Source organism: Dendronephthya gigantea, unplaced genomic scaffold (genome assembly GCF_004324835.1).
Source record: "Dendronephthya gigantea isolate DGI-Jeju-01 unplaced genomic scaffold, DenGig_1.0 000130F, whole genome shotgun sequence".
NCBI classification, from domain to species: domain Eukaryota; kingdom Metazoa; phylum Cnidaria; class Anthozoa; order Malacalcyonacea; family Nephtheidae; genus Dendronephthya; species Dendronephthya gigantea.
In genome coordinates this window covers 191,110-206,429 of record NW_021163140.1, presented here as the reverse complement: position 1 = coordinate 206,429, position 15,320 = coordinate 191,110, and the positions used below count along the sequence as shown (strand labels likewise).

The 15,320-nt window shown below is 36.7% G+C and overlaps 1 protein-coding gene across 1 annotated transcript; it reads right to left on the bottom strand.

The window, feature by feature from the left end:
- Positions 1-2,634: 2,634 nt before the first annotated feature.
- Positions 2,635-14,499, bottom strand: LOC114536100 (microfibril-associated glycoprotein 4-like). Its single transcript, XM_028557451.1, has 5 exons — positions 14,421-14,499; positions 6,470-6,699; positions 3,845-3,857; positions 3,316-3,693; positions 2,635-2,879 (listed from the first exon to the last, which is right to left on the bottom strand). Exons 1-5 carry the CDS (start codon positions 14,497-14,499, stop codon positions 2,635-2,637), a joined length of 945 nt encoding a protein of 314 aa, XP_028413252.1.
- Between the last annotated feature and the right edge of the window lie 821 nt (positions 14,500-15,320).

Genomic DNA, 15,320 nt, shown 5'->3' with positions numbered 1-15,320 from the left:
GCCGAAATGTAATTTTTCCACTCATTCAAAGGAATAATACCCTAGAATGCTAACAATCATGCAGGCATGTTGCTATTATGGGTAGGTTTGCAGGTTTAATCATATTACTCAGGCAAATTCGTTAATATGGTGGCCATCGGAAAGCGCCGGATTAAAATCGATATTGATAATTTACAGCCGAGACACTCGTATCCGACAGAGTGATGTGAATACTTTAGAACCTGCAAACCTACGATTAATTAAACCTGCAAACCTGACTATAATTAAAAACATGCTTATAGATCTAAAAGTATATATATGGTTGTTGGCATGTTAGAATATTATTCCTTAGAGTGAGCGGAAAAAATACTAGGAGCGGAAAAAATACTACGAGTATAATCAAGGTGCATGATCAGTTTAAATTTATGATCGATCTGTGCTATGCTATATCATCGCTTTTTATAGATCCATTGAACTGACGTCATATATATATATATATATATATATATATATATATATATATATATATATATATATATATATATATATATATATATATATATATATAAGATAGGGCGGTGAAACGCCGATATAACCCCTGATTTATGTGTGAAAAAGTAATAAATGTATATGAAATCCGTAATTTTTAAACCCCTACGAGGCACGGACGTTTTTGGACTGTAATAAATTTTTATGCTGTGTTAAAAAAGGCTTAAAAATTACGTCATGAAACTTGATGGGATGGAAGGTTTGTATTTATCCTGTTTACTATGGGGCGTTTTTGTGCTACAAAACAAAGGCATGTGAATTGAAAATGAAATGCTTCTTAACTAAATAATACAGAGTTAAAATATAACGGCAACCGCAACGGCAAAATATATTCACCTGATATATAATGTTATTCAAAGAAAATAAGTGTTAGTATTGACTCGATTCGCATCTTCAAGTTTCTTATTTCTCTTAAACATGCAGTTACTGTCGGTCGGCGTTAGATCATATCGAACTAACGTACATGACGTCATAAATTTTGCAATAACGGAAGTATAATAACAGAAGTCTTACATGAAGTCTTTCTAGAGCTGGTTCATAAAAATGATAAAATAAAAATGGCGATGAATGATACATTTTACATTTATAAATGTACACGAAAGTGTAAATGTCTGTTACCCTCATACCCAGTATAGGAGTGATCATATACTTATGTAATAGTATCTCTGGCTTTACCTTAATTACGGTTAGAGTTAGGGTTATTGAAAATTTTATGACGTCATGTACGTTAGTTCGATATGATCTAACGCCGACCGTTACTGTCTATGATCATTATAAATATGGTCGATCAGCAAAATGGCTTTAAACACTCCAAACAACTCCAAACACTTTAACGTGAAATACGGCAATATGCAACGTCACGGCTAACAGAGGCGATATTTGTCTGCGCATGCGCTGGTAGAAAATAGCATGGAGTACACGAAATGCGCGATTTTCGCGGGTATTGTATTGGGAAATTTTGTGAAGGTAAAACGCAGAATGGCGAAAACGGAGAAAAGGGTAAAATGCGGAAGCGGAAAAAAGGATAAAACGCGGGAAAAAGGGTAAAATGGCGAAACCGTGACCTTGATTCATGGGTACTTATCGAGCTAACCGGATAGCTCGAAATCTCAACGAAATCTCCAAACTTTTCGCACTAAATTTGGCATCCACATTGTTTGTTGTTTGAGTTGAACAACATTTTGTTGATGTGAAAATTGCCCTTCCCAATAAAATCGTGGATTGTACTTGGTATATTGGGTATTTGTGTGCTTTTACCGGCTTATGCTGTCATCTAAAAAGTTTCTTTTTCCCTGTTCAGCAAATTAAATGGAGAAGTGGTTACTTGCTCTACTGATGATGCTGTGAATGGCTTAACTCACCTATCGGGATTTAAACATGATCACTGAGTGAGTGCTGATACAAGTAATTCACTGTTAGATTTCAACAGTCGTTGTTAAAAGTCTAGTATGTTAGCTTCAAATGTATGTTTATTTCCAATTGTTTTTACTCCCATCTGGCTCTGTTCTCTGGGTGTAGTCTATTGCTGACTACCCCACTGGCTGCGATACGCTAATTGTAGTTTAGAAACCTTGCCTCACATTAATTAAGATGTACTTAATCTTATTCATACAATTATGAAACAATAATTGTAATGAAAGAATAAATAATAGCAGCATTGGTTGAAACCTTGAAAGTGCATGTGGAACAATTTATGAGATGAAATATAATTTATGAATTGTGCCTTTGTGTAGCTATAAAAACTAAATAGCTCTGACATGAATTTGAAACTGAAATAAAGTAGCTATGTTGTTAATATATAATATTAGTTGTTTACACACACAGTTGTTTACACAGGTATAGTTACAGAAAAATTGCTCATGATGTAGAGAATGAATGTGAAAAATCTAGGATTTTAAGGATTAAGATGATTACCAACAAGTCGGTATAAATGCATTTTTTCAGTTCGGGGTCACGAAATGATCTGAAATAATGTCAGGTAATAAAGTTATTTTTGGCTAAAATTCATCTATATTGTTATTTTACTAATCTACATCACTGTACTATTTGATCACAACAGCAACAAGTTAATGTACCACATTCAAGCAGTGCAAGGGTATCTTAAAATCAGTTTGGACAAATTTTCATCTGCGTTTTTTTCATAGAGCGCCATGAATTTTTCCAATAGAACCAGTTCATTCCAGTTTCTCTACTCTGACCTGCACCCAGGTACAGGCTATTAAGGTTGGAATGATGACATTTTTTGTACCACCAAGCTCCTTTAAATCTCGTAGCACAATTCGCAGACTGATCATTATCCTTGGTAGAGAACTGCATTTGATTGTGCCAGGCAAGAGAATCGCCTGCATCACCTTTCAAGAAAATATACAAAAAGTATAAGATAATATAAACTTTAGAGTTCGAAATTTTTGGTTTACTCATGTTACTACTAATAGATTCTTCCAGAGTACAAGGCTATTCCGCAAAAGAGCCGGTTCTGGCCGGCTCATGAAAAACATCAGTTAGATTACGATCTCACCCATGAGTAACGATTCCATTCAAAACAGTGACGAGTCACGGCCTTAATTGAATTGAAAACTATCTGCATGACGCAAGACAGTTAAAACGTAAAACTCAATTTTGGTCAAGAACACCAAGTTTAATAACGCCCTGTCTTTTACTCTATACTTTATTCGCTTTTTCAAGAACGGATCAAATCAAAATGATCTATTTAGGTTTGTCATGTAATAAATTTGGATAAGATATATAACTGGCCAACTGGTGGACAATAGGAACTCGCGAGTCTACCTGAATAATTGCCAATATTCAATCTGTATTTGTCTGATTCATCAGCAACACTAAATGTTCCATATTTAGCGTAACGTTCAGCGTCATTAAAGTCCATCAAATCAACTCTTAGAACATTTTGGCAAGATTTGGACAAACGATGTATTTTATCAAGGCCCAACCAGAACTCGCCGTTAAGATCACCAAAGCCTGCTTTATAATCTGACCATCCAAGGTAGAAATTTTGACTTCCATCTTGTCTTCTTTGAAACACGGTCCAGCCAACGCCATCTGTGCTCATATCACATCTGACTTGAAACGATTGTAGGCCGTCAGGATTGATGTTATAAACACCATCTTTTCTCACTCCTTGATTGTACAGATCTGCACAGCTGGTGGCTATAGAAATGGAAAACATCACAAAATAACTATATTAAACTTTAAATAATGAGGATTAGTTAAGTAATCCTTCTAACCCCTTATATGATGTTCATTTTTTCCCCATTTGGGCAAATATTTAGTATTAGATTTAAGGATAACCACAGCTAACCTAAATAGCCTGTCTGAACATAATTGAAAGTTAGATATAAAATTACTCTTCTCTAGCGAAGTAGTTTGGAAGATCTACACATGTTTTGGGATTGTGTAAGAGGTTCAACATTGGCAAAAAATATACACTTAATGTTTGCTCCCAAGGGAAATAGTGAGTTTTGTTTTCCCAAGACTCTGAATGTTTCTCGAGACGAAGTCGAGGGAATCATTGAGACTCGAGGGAAGTCAAAAGTCACTATTTTCCCAGATAGTGTACATTTAGTGCTTTGTTATATAGAAACAAAAACATACAAGTTACAAAAAAATTCCATTTCAAAAAACACGATGACAATATATGCGGGCAGCAATTTTTCACTTGTTTCCCTGGCGGAAAGCATTGCATTTATTTAAAGTCATGTGACTACGAATGAACCAATCACATTTAAAATACACAGCACCTATATAACAACAGGATTCATTTATTATCTTTTAAATAGTGTAGTATCGTCTGCTGATTGGCGATTAATGAATGCGTGAGAATTAAGCTAAGGGTTTCTCTATAGCATTGGGTGAATCTTTATTCATTTGGTTTAAAATAACTTAGTGGGACGTTTTGCGGTATTTGTAAAAAAGTTTTATTTTATTTACATCTGCTATCTTTCAACATACCTGAGTTTAAAATGTCATTCAGACTTCTCTTTTCCTAATGGGAAAATACCCTTAGAAATGCTTGCATAAATATAGCGAAGGAACACGAGACAAAACGTGAAACGGGCTACACCACAAAGATAATTGGAATATCTAACGTTCGTCGTAACGCATCATCTGTCTGTTAGTATATAATAGGGAACTTTGACGGCGACTCGAGTACGAGAATCGTCATTCTCGCGCGTTGTTTGCTTACCCCATCAGTCAAACCTCATAGTCGTTGGGCTTTCGAGTACGAAATTTATCAAAACACTGGAATCTAAAAGTTCGGCAAGTTTTAACTGATAGCGTAAGCAAACAACGCGCGAGAATGACGAATCTCGTAGTCGTAGTCGTACTCAATCTTAAAGCACCCTAATATCACAGATTAGCTATATACAGATATAAAACTGAAGCCAAATCGAGTCACACGGCTTTTTGCCTGATGTGCGCATGCGTAACTTGCTTGGCAAGTGTCATGTTGAAATTTAATGAGTAAATCGATGGAAAAATCGAATTTTTGACAAACAAATCCTGATTTAAACAAAACCTTTAGGGTTTTCCCATTTGACTTAAAATTTTTAAAAATATGGATGAAGTGGATCTTCCGAGCTAAAAACTGGTTTCTGAAATTATTTGATGCTGGCAAAAACAGTAAAAAATATAGCTGAAGAGTGCAGGGTTGCCGTATGGAAAGCAGTGCAATAGTTTAGCACTGGCTGAGCTATTTTTGAGTTTAGAAAACATGTAATGCATGCTTTAGATACAATATATTTCCAGGAGATAAGATGAAATGAATTAACAAATATCTAGGATTAATAGAAATGTGAAAACGAAATGATAAGAGCTTAAAAAGGACTTTGTGTACTTGAAATGAACAACAACAACATGGCATGTAAATATGACGAGCAATTTAGTGTATTTAGCGATTTTAGGAGTTTTGCTATAAAAAACAACTTCATCCTCCTTGTCTTGGACTATTTTTTACACAAAGTTTACAAATTGATGCTCATGCGCGATTATTATGACCATACACGAGTCTTTTTAGCAGAACTCTGAAGACAAAAAATAAAGACATGGCCATATTATGTTTTGAGTTTCAGGTTTAAAATTTGCAATAAGCCGCACTCTATGCTTTGGTATTATTTCAAAAAACAGATTTAAAAGACGGTTAGAAACTTGAAAAATTGATAAATAATATTTACGTGTAAATATGGGACTTCATTGAAAAGAATTCAGCCAGAGTACATATATTCCATAGTGCCAATGCAAATGTCCTTCGGACCAGCTTTTTTGATTTTCAAAAGTCAATTTTTACCCATAGATATGCTCAATTGCGTTTCCACAGTTAACGAAGGATACATATACCGATACTCTTTAGGAATTTATTCCAGAAATAGCCATAGGTAGCGAGAATTTTTTAAGAAAGCAATTTTTCGTCTTAAAAACGGCGTTTTACTCATTAAATTCCCTCATGACACTTGCCAAGCTCGCCGGAAGTCATCACGCGCTGGCTGCGCGTGGGACACAAAACAATCAGCAAAAACAAAGAAGTTTCATATCTGTATATAGCTAATCTGTGCTAATATCCGTCATAAAACGGCCTTCGTGGCTCGTGCACTCTTATACCACATAAATAATTTCCCTGCCTTGTGTAGTCATTCGTTTCCAATATTTCCATGGCCGTGAACTTTCTAAACCTCGATTCAATTTGGTTTTAATAACATTATTCGTCCATATAGTTCGTCTAAGTTTGTCGTGCATGTGTATATTCTATTATGTACGAATGATCTGTCGGACGGATTATTCGTCCAGACGGATATAATATAGTATTAATCGGGCTGATGTTATTACACAGCGCATTATTGTTAAAAGCACAAGTCGGTAATCGCTAATTATAGAATTTCTCTTTGAGCATTTTTCGCCCTGATCAAAAGTTTGAATTACATAAACATACCGCTTTTTCATCGACCATTAGTATCCATTTGCCTTCTCCAGCCATTGCGGTGTGATTTTTTTTTCCAATGATGTTGGTCAGTTGGCAGTTTACAACATTGATCTTGTCTCTGTAGTTGAATCCAAGGCAACCAGGTTCTTTCTGACAGAGCTCGTAACATTCTATCGGGACAATTCCATGTTTAATGGTATGATTCGATATGATTTCATCTGGAGATAAAGACAGTCCACCTATAAAAAGAGGTTTGGAAATACGAATATTTAAAGAAATGAAATTTTCAACACTACGAAAATGACTTCGTTAGAACAAGAGAAGTTTTTTGACGACTCACCAGTTGTAATGATCGTATAAATCTCGGGAAAACAGTTCTGTGAAAATATATATGCAATTTGAACAATCATAAAAAGTAAAGTTATTATCTTGAACATGATTGCGTGAGGTCGTCAACTGAACGTACTGAGTTCGACATGCAGTTGCTGAAATGACGCTTGGTCGACAGAGCAGGTGATAGAAAACATATAAGTCACATGACGTCGCATCATATGAGCACAGCACTATATAGCAAACTAAACTTTCGAAAATATATATTTAACTACTTCAGACAAACATATAGAGTATAAAATATTATAAAGAGGTTAGGCGCATTTTTGGTACCATAACTACTGTATTAAGACTGTAGAACACTGGTTGTTATATATAATGCTTGATAAAAATTAGGAAAGAGATATGGAATGACATGGATAGGCAATTGATTATCGCCACAAAAATGCATGTGTAAATATAATTTCTGGCCATTTGGAAAATATCAAGTACTTTTGCCTCAAAGCTTGACAGATATAATCTAGTAAGGGTTTAGCGTCAATCATTTTGTATAAACTGCTGTTCTTAGGTAAACTGTGGGTTAAGGTAAACATAATTTATAAAGTTTACGTATCTTAATTGCCCAAGCGAAGCCAAATTTTATTCTTAAAACAAGCGTGTTGGAAGCAGATGCAAGCTCTTATGTTAATCAATTGTGTTTCATGGCTTGGTGGAAAACACGGACTACGGAACAAGGGTGGATAATGTTAGCCAACCAGTGTGTTTGTTTACATTTTTCGTCCTTGACCAATCAGACTGCGCGAAATTCAAAATATATAAACAAAAAGAGTGGGAAAATAACACCATGTTCTAAGCCCTCCGTGCCATTCGATATTAAACTTTCACTTCAAAACTAACAAATTGTGACAAAGCGTGACCTTTTCTTTAATTTCCTCGTGGGGATTTTTTAAATTCGATCCACAACGCGAAATATTTATGTTTGAATAACCGTGTGTCAACGCGCGTAAAATAGCAGACACACTAGTAGCCTGTCTTTAAAACGCATATGAAATACTTTGTCAGACTCTATGAGTTTTCTACTTTAAACGTATTTCCTTCCAGTAGACTAACTACAGTGTAGTTAAGATCCTATTCTGTGTTACAGAGTAATACCTTTCTCGTCGGAAAACGTCAGAGTTACAAGTGTAGTGTTATTTAAGTTATTCTGCGAACTCGAGTCGTATATGAGCTGATAGTCAAAATATTAATATTTCATATAGCTTAGCATGTAATCTAGTCTATATTTACTCGCATATATTATTACGTTCGTTATACAGTTACGTTCATTTGAGAGCATTTTAACTTGTTTTGAGCAGTCCTTTTTGACCGCCAGTGTATTAAGGCTGTACAACACTGGTTGTTAATTATATGTATATATCATGCTTGATAAAAATTAGGAAAGAGATATGGAATGACATGGATAGGCAATTGATTATTGCCACAAAAATGCATGTGTAAATATAATTTCTGGCCATTTGGAAAATATCAAGTACTTTTGCCTCAAAGCTTGACAGATATAATCGATCACGGACGGCAATTATAAACGGTGTGCCGGAGCTCCATCTTGCACCCACCAGAGATTTCGGAATGCTCCTCTCCTTTGCATCTGGAAATTTTGCTGAAGTTGTGGTACCACGTCGTTGTTCAACATTTGCAGATAGTTTAATCTATTTACATTTCCGTCAAAGAAGAATGGCCCAATTATCTGGCCGTTGCCACAAAGTCCGATCCAAACTGTCAGTTTTTGTTGACTAGAATTGATTTCGAAGTTAAATGCGAGCGGTTGTCCTGCAGCTGCATACTCCCTAACGTTGTGGGTGTTAACTTGGCCGTTCATGGCAAAACCAGCTTCGTCTCCAACAACGAATGATCGCAGGAATTCTTCGTTTCGTCTGCAACGGTCAACAAGCCATCGCGCAAACTGCAAACCCGAGCATAGTCTCGAGGAAGGAGTTGATGTCGGATGTGCATGCGGTAAGGGTACATGTTCAGATCTAACCTCGTTATAGACACACACACACACGTTGAATCCAGTTTCTAAGTGTCTTTTATTTCATCCTTGTGCTCCCCATATACATGTGCTCAAAACTCTCATATTTCTAATTACAATAGTGCACTGTTATAATTATTATCTAATCACAATAGTGCACTGTTACATTATCTAATCACAATAGGTGCATTGTTACATTTTCCCCTCACTTAAGTTTTCGTCCCCGAAAACACATTTTTACATATCGACGATTTACCAATCGTAAGAATAAGGTTCGGGAGGACGTATGTTTTGCCGAAGTTGATAACGTTGGGGGTCACCTCTAGGCCTACGGGGAAGTGGTTGTAACACGGGGTGCTCGGGCAATGCGTGAACCACTGCGAAATCACCCGACTCACGACCAGGAGCAACGATTCGGCCGATATCCAGTGGTATATAGCATGTCTTAAGGTTGTCGTGATGAACTACCATAACTTTTCCATCATTCAAGCTAACTCGGTCGTCCCCATTCTCTTCACTACCTTATACGGCCCAATCCACTTCCTACCGAACTTACCTTTCTTTGGGCGTTTCACCCAAACGGTCTGACCTACTGCATGGGGCCTCCAGTTCTTATTGTCGTGATTTGAACACCTGGCTGACCTTACCTTATCTAAGTGCTCTCTAGCTAGCTGCCTAACATTCTGAAGATTATTGCGGACTTTCTGTGCGTACTCCGGTTGAGTGCTTGGGTTCCCAGTCGTTACACCGAATTCTAATTCCAGAGGCATGCGAGGTGTTTTTCCGACTAGTTCGTACGGGGAGAACCCAGTAGTTTAATGTTTGCTTGTATTATAAGCAAAGAGAACGGGATCTAGCCAAACAACCCAATCGTCAGCATTGTTAGACACATAATGCGCAAGCATATCTTGTAGCGTGCGATTCTGTCTCCACTTGGCCATCCCCGGAAGGGTGGTATGCTGTGGTTCGTGTTTTCGTTATCCCGTGCGGAACAGAGCTGACGTTTAATTTCCTTAAAAGATATTTCGCACTCGTTCGACCAATCAAAAGGTGTTCTGGCGGCTTCTTTTGTTGTAAGTTTAGTTAGAGGTGCGGCGACTATTGCAAAATTCGCAATAAAGCGGCGATAGTAACTGGCGAGTCCTAAAAAACTACTCAACTCTGTTATACATGTTGGCGCACTTGCATGATGAAATTTTGAAAAGAGCGGGTTGGACACATTCCACATTTAAACATTTCTATTATAGACATGTGATTACTTAATACTAATAGAGTGCTTTATCTAATGTGTATTCGGGTACAAAGAATTATAATTATAACTAGTAGTAATCACGGATTAGTGATGTGCGTTCGGAATGTGTTGATTTCGGTTACCGATCATTAACAAAAAGTTTACCATTATAACGTCACAGCGTATGTGATGGCTCATATGTTTAATTAACAAAAAAATGTCAAAATAGAGCGAGCACATGGTCTCCAGTTACTATGACGACACATCAGAACGAGGTAAATCTGACATCGCAAATCTCGATATGACACGGCTAGGAAGCGTTCTCCTTCGTCAAACGCAATTATTTCTTTTTCTTTCGTTCTTTGTAGTGACTTGCCACTCTTTGAACGCTTCATGTCAGTCCGCAGGTTACGACTTATGGGATAGAATTTAAAAGTTACAGGAGACTTACCTTAAGTCGAAGTTGGACTTGAATTCTATCCCATAAGATATCGTAACCAAGGACTGACAGATCCACCCTACCACACCCATGTGGTTGTCATTCTGCCTTTTTGTTTGCACGTTCGGGTTATTTTTGTGCTACGTCACTACGGACGTCTGTTTTTAAACAAATGCTGACACGTCACTCCCGGTGAGCCTGCGTTCGTTCTTCATGTCAGTCCTTGGTTACGATATCTTATGGGATAAAATTCAAGTCCAACTTCGACTTAAGGTAAGTCTCGTTTAACTTTTAAATTATACTGAATATAGCTGAAATTCTAGAAGACTTCCAAATATACATAAAGCTTTTAATCAGACAAGCATTTCGGATCGGTTTTTCCAGTATAACCATACATGTTCAAATAAAATTTTGCATGCTAGAGATTCTCTGATTACGACAGATACGTGCTCGATGGGAGAATTCAATTTTTCGGACGTTCAGATAGTTTTAAGGGAACTGCAAACTATTCAAATGCAAGATGAAGCTTACCTCAGTTTGTAGACTGCCAACAGTAAAGATTTCTAAACTTCGCGGAGAAACTTCAGTTCGCCAATGACTTAAGGTTTTACTAAACCGAGTATATATGTGCCATTCGACGGTCTAAAAATGTCAAAAATAATGCAGTTTGACATATCCGTGTAGGATATATTTGTTTTTACCCTCTGTATGTTTGCATTCAAAGTATTTCAATTTACATATTTATATATAGTCAAGAATATATCTATTTTTATATTCTATTTATATATTTACAGTCAAGGATATATATTTATTTTTACATTGTAATTATTTTTACATTCTATTTAGATATTTACATTCAAGGATATATATATATATTTATCTCTCTGTCGGATATGAGCGTCTCGTCTGTACATTAACAATATCAATCAGTAAAGGCGGATTTTCACTTACAGCGAAATCGTTCGCTAGCGAAATATTTGCATATTTTCTTTTGAATTGAGAACAGTCAAGTCGAACTGATTTATTTATGCTGTTAAAATTCAAAAGAAAATATGCAAATATTTCGCTGGCGAACGATTTCGCTGTAAGTGGAAATCCGCCTTAACGTTCTTTCCGATGGTCGCCATATTAACGAATTTGCCTGAGTAATATGTAACCTTCAAACCTGGTGCCTATACATCGAAAAGTATATATGCATGCTGTTCGCATGTTAGGGATGTTGTCATGTTGACAACGGACTATGCTGACTACGGTTGAATTGATTTTTCCACTGATTGCGAATACTAAATACTTGTCATTTCAAATTCATCTCGGATGATTTTACATGCACGCGGAAATCTCGCTCACTTTTTGTAACTTTTGTAAATCTTTGCAGTTCCATCCCTTGTTAACAAAACCAATCTACAAAGGTAAGGCCGCGTAGCCAGTTTCGTTACTATATATCTTCTGAGTTTATTCTGCTGCTAATACTGAGTAATAAGATTGTTATGTCGTAGTCAAGGTTGATCGGCAGTAAAGTATACCGTAACGAATATGCAAATTTTGTTCGCCTTATCTTTTGTCTCGGCTATAAGCGCTTTGAAAACGAAACCATATTCGTAGTCCGTCCTCGTTGTTCGTTGTGTCATCCTAATGTCCCTAGTATTCTTTTTAGTGAGTGAAAAAGTTAAATTTAAGTTATGTGAGATCAAGGTTATTTTACATTTAGCATCAGTCTAGGCTATATCATTGCTTATCATACATACACCCATTTAACGACGTCAAAATATCGTGTCGAATGCGTTTAAACAATTTAAACAAAATGATAGTTAGGTGATTAACAAAAGTAAACTTCATGATCATCTCATCGTCAATACTGTTTGAATTGCATTCGATGCGACCAAAATGCGTATAGAACATTTTCAGTTGTGATTCAGCAATATTTTTGCCATGATTGTAGTGCAAGGCCCGTTTTACTTTTGGATATCGAAGTGTCTCGTCCCGCGAAATTAAAAATGTCGATAGGTATAACGCCCTCTCAGTATTAAATATTTTGTGTGCACAATCTAAGCCTGCATGATTTAATCTGCATGCATGCCAAAAATTAGGAGTATGTACATAAACCTGTTCGTACGATAATAGTAATTCCTCGAAATAAATGAAAATATTTGTCATGAACGAGATGGGAATTACAGAATTATACATAAGCCTTTTAATTTGACAATGCTGCGTTATCTGTTTCATAATACACGTATACACAAGAACTGAGAACATCAATGCCCTATAGCCAGTTTTCAACAAGTAATATTTTTCGTCCGTAGCGACTTTATTTATTTGTATTCGAGCAATTTGTTAGAGATGGTTGCCATCCAAATGGTTGCGTTCCATGATTGGATTTTAAAATCGAGAAACAAGACTCAGTATATGACAGTAGTTGTCAAAAAAATGCAGTTATTCACTCAAATATAGACTGGAATTTTTTATCAACTTCTTTAATCAATTCATGTAAACTGGACATGTTACATTTCATCAATGCTTTAATAGACTATTCCAGCTTTACTTTCCAGGCGGCCAAATTGGGCTGAAAAAGAAAGACTTGCGTTAAAGCATTGTGGAAAAGAATCATAAATAAAACATACCCTGAAATTTTTTGTACTTAATTAATTAGTTTAAAAATTAATGATTGATCAGGTAATCAAACTAGGATCACCCACCAGCTAGCGCTGCACGGAATTCGTATAAATATGTTTACTTTGTTTTTTGTGGCATCGTTCTCCGTGTTACGATAAAATTTCAAGTTTGTAACCAAAATGGCATAAAAAAATACATACCAACAGCAAACAAGAAGTCCTGGACAATGAAATCGAGTGCATGGGATGGGGTCATGATCAGGAGGACAAATCGCAAGTGGAGGTATACAAATACCATTAACGGAAGAACAACTCACTGAAAGATGAAAACATATAGAAAGTGGGCATGTGAAATTTAGAAAGTAAGAGATCGTGAAAGAGATCGAGAATTGTTGCATGGGCGGGAAACCCGACAGTTTTTACCGTTTTATGCAAACCGCAAGCAAATGCCCTCGTCTCCAATACCACGTTTTTCACAACCCTTCCTTTAATACACCATTTGCCCTTCATTAAACAAAAAAAGAATGGCATTAACATAATTTAAAATATTCAGAAATACAAATCGGAATCTCAATAGCGCATTTTGTGCAAGACAATAAGCGTAAAAAGATATTCAATATTAACAATTCGCTAGGTCATGCATTAAAAGTGAAAACCATCAATCAAAGATGGAAATTCAATAAGAATACAAAGTACATTCAAAAACACAAAAGACGTTTTTCTTTGAACACAAGAAACGTTCAATTACAGAATAATGTAATTTTAACAACAGCATGGGTTTATTGACAAGCAGGGGCGGTTGTATCAAGCCTGTTAGTCTACGAACGTCTATCGGCACACAATTTTACTGTAAATATTTCGAGTATACACACGCGATTAACATATTTTTAACCATTAATGTTCTCCCTGGCAAGGCATCGTGGAATATAGGTCTGCATATGCCGAAACCAAGCTGCACATTTGGGAATTGTAATTGATCCAATATTTCTTTCAACAGCTTGAACAAGCAATTGTTTTCTGTATTCACCAAGGGGAAGGTGGGCATTTCGTGCCGCATTTCTGTCGGCAAAGCGTTCTTGCATAACAGGGCGTGAAATGTCTGCTTTAATGCTGGCCTTCAGGCAACTTATCGCTTGCTCGACAATATTTAGGAATGGTGAGTATGGTGGCAATTGGCGTAGATGTACGTTGTCTCTTGGCTGCTCGGGTCGGCGATGTGCTGGTGCTCCATCAAAAATGAGATATTGAGTTTCATTTTCATCAAGGTGGGCAGCAGTACCTTCAAGAAACTCAGTGAAGGAATCTCTGGTCATCCCACCAACCTGAATGGTGTGATGCACCAAACCAAACACTTGAGATACCGCGAGGCAAATGGTAAGATTGCGTCCCTTCTGCCCGCATACTTAACGATAAGCACGCTCTCCAACTCGAGCCCGTCCTTGACTTCTGGCTGTCCATATATTGAAGCCACATTCGTCGATGAATACAGGATGATGAATATTCGCCTCCTCTAAGAACCAGTTAGCATATTCGTGGCGTCCCTCGATAACATCTGGCCTGTTACGATCAGCTGGAAGTATTCGCGATAGCTTTAACGAGTATAGCATTCCATCCAAATGTTTACCAATAGTTCTTTCATGAACTTGTGGCTTCTCAGGCATTCGACGTCGTAATTCTGCATTTATGGCCCGTAGTGACAAAGTGCAATCTTCATCTACTATTCTTTGCACACATCTTGTCATGTCTGCATCAAATCGAACATTGAGGCGTCCTCCACGTGGTTGTTCTTCAATTCGTCCTTCTCGCAGATATCGAGCAACTATACTCCTGGCAGTTGAACGATTTATTGCTAAAGTTTCAGCCAAAGCAAGGTAGTCTTGATCCTGTTCTTCGAATGCTCTAACCAACCGTTCTTTGTCTTGTTGTGATATTCTTCGACGTTGTGCCATTCTGACAGTACTTCGACGTGTAACAAACTAGCAAAAATGCCCAAGATGATGTCGAACGAAACGATTTTTATCGAAGATTCCCAATGCAAATGAGTGACTAACCAAAAATTTGATTGGATCATTTTCCGCTTGCACAACGCTTTTTTACGAGTATATATTTGTGTTCATAACAACCTTAATGAAACTACTTTATTCTCTAATTGAAGGTTTATTGTGTTAAAACGAAAATGTATTTTGCGTTTTTGAATGTACTTTGTATTCTTATTGAATTTC

Bases quoted from the DNA above. Each gene is read 5' to 3' on its own strand.
- LOC114536100 (XM_028557451.1), bottom strand. From the start codon at position 14,499: ATGCGGGCAGAAGGGACGCAATCTTACCATTTGCCTCGCGGTATCTCA. The intron at 6,700-14,420 runs GTTGGTGGGATG...CTCTTTTTATAG, and splicing joins TGGTGCATCACACCATTCAG to GTGGACTGTCTTTATCTCCA. The intron at 2,880-3,315 runs GTAGACTCGCGA...TTTTCTTGAAAG, and splicing joins GAATATTGGCAATTATTCAG to GTGATGCAGGCGATTCTCTT.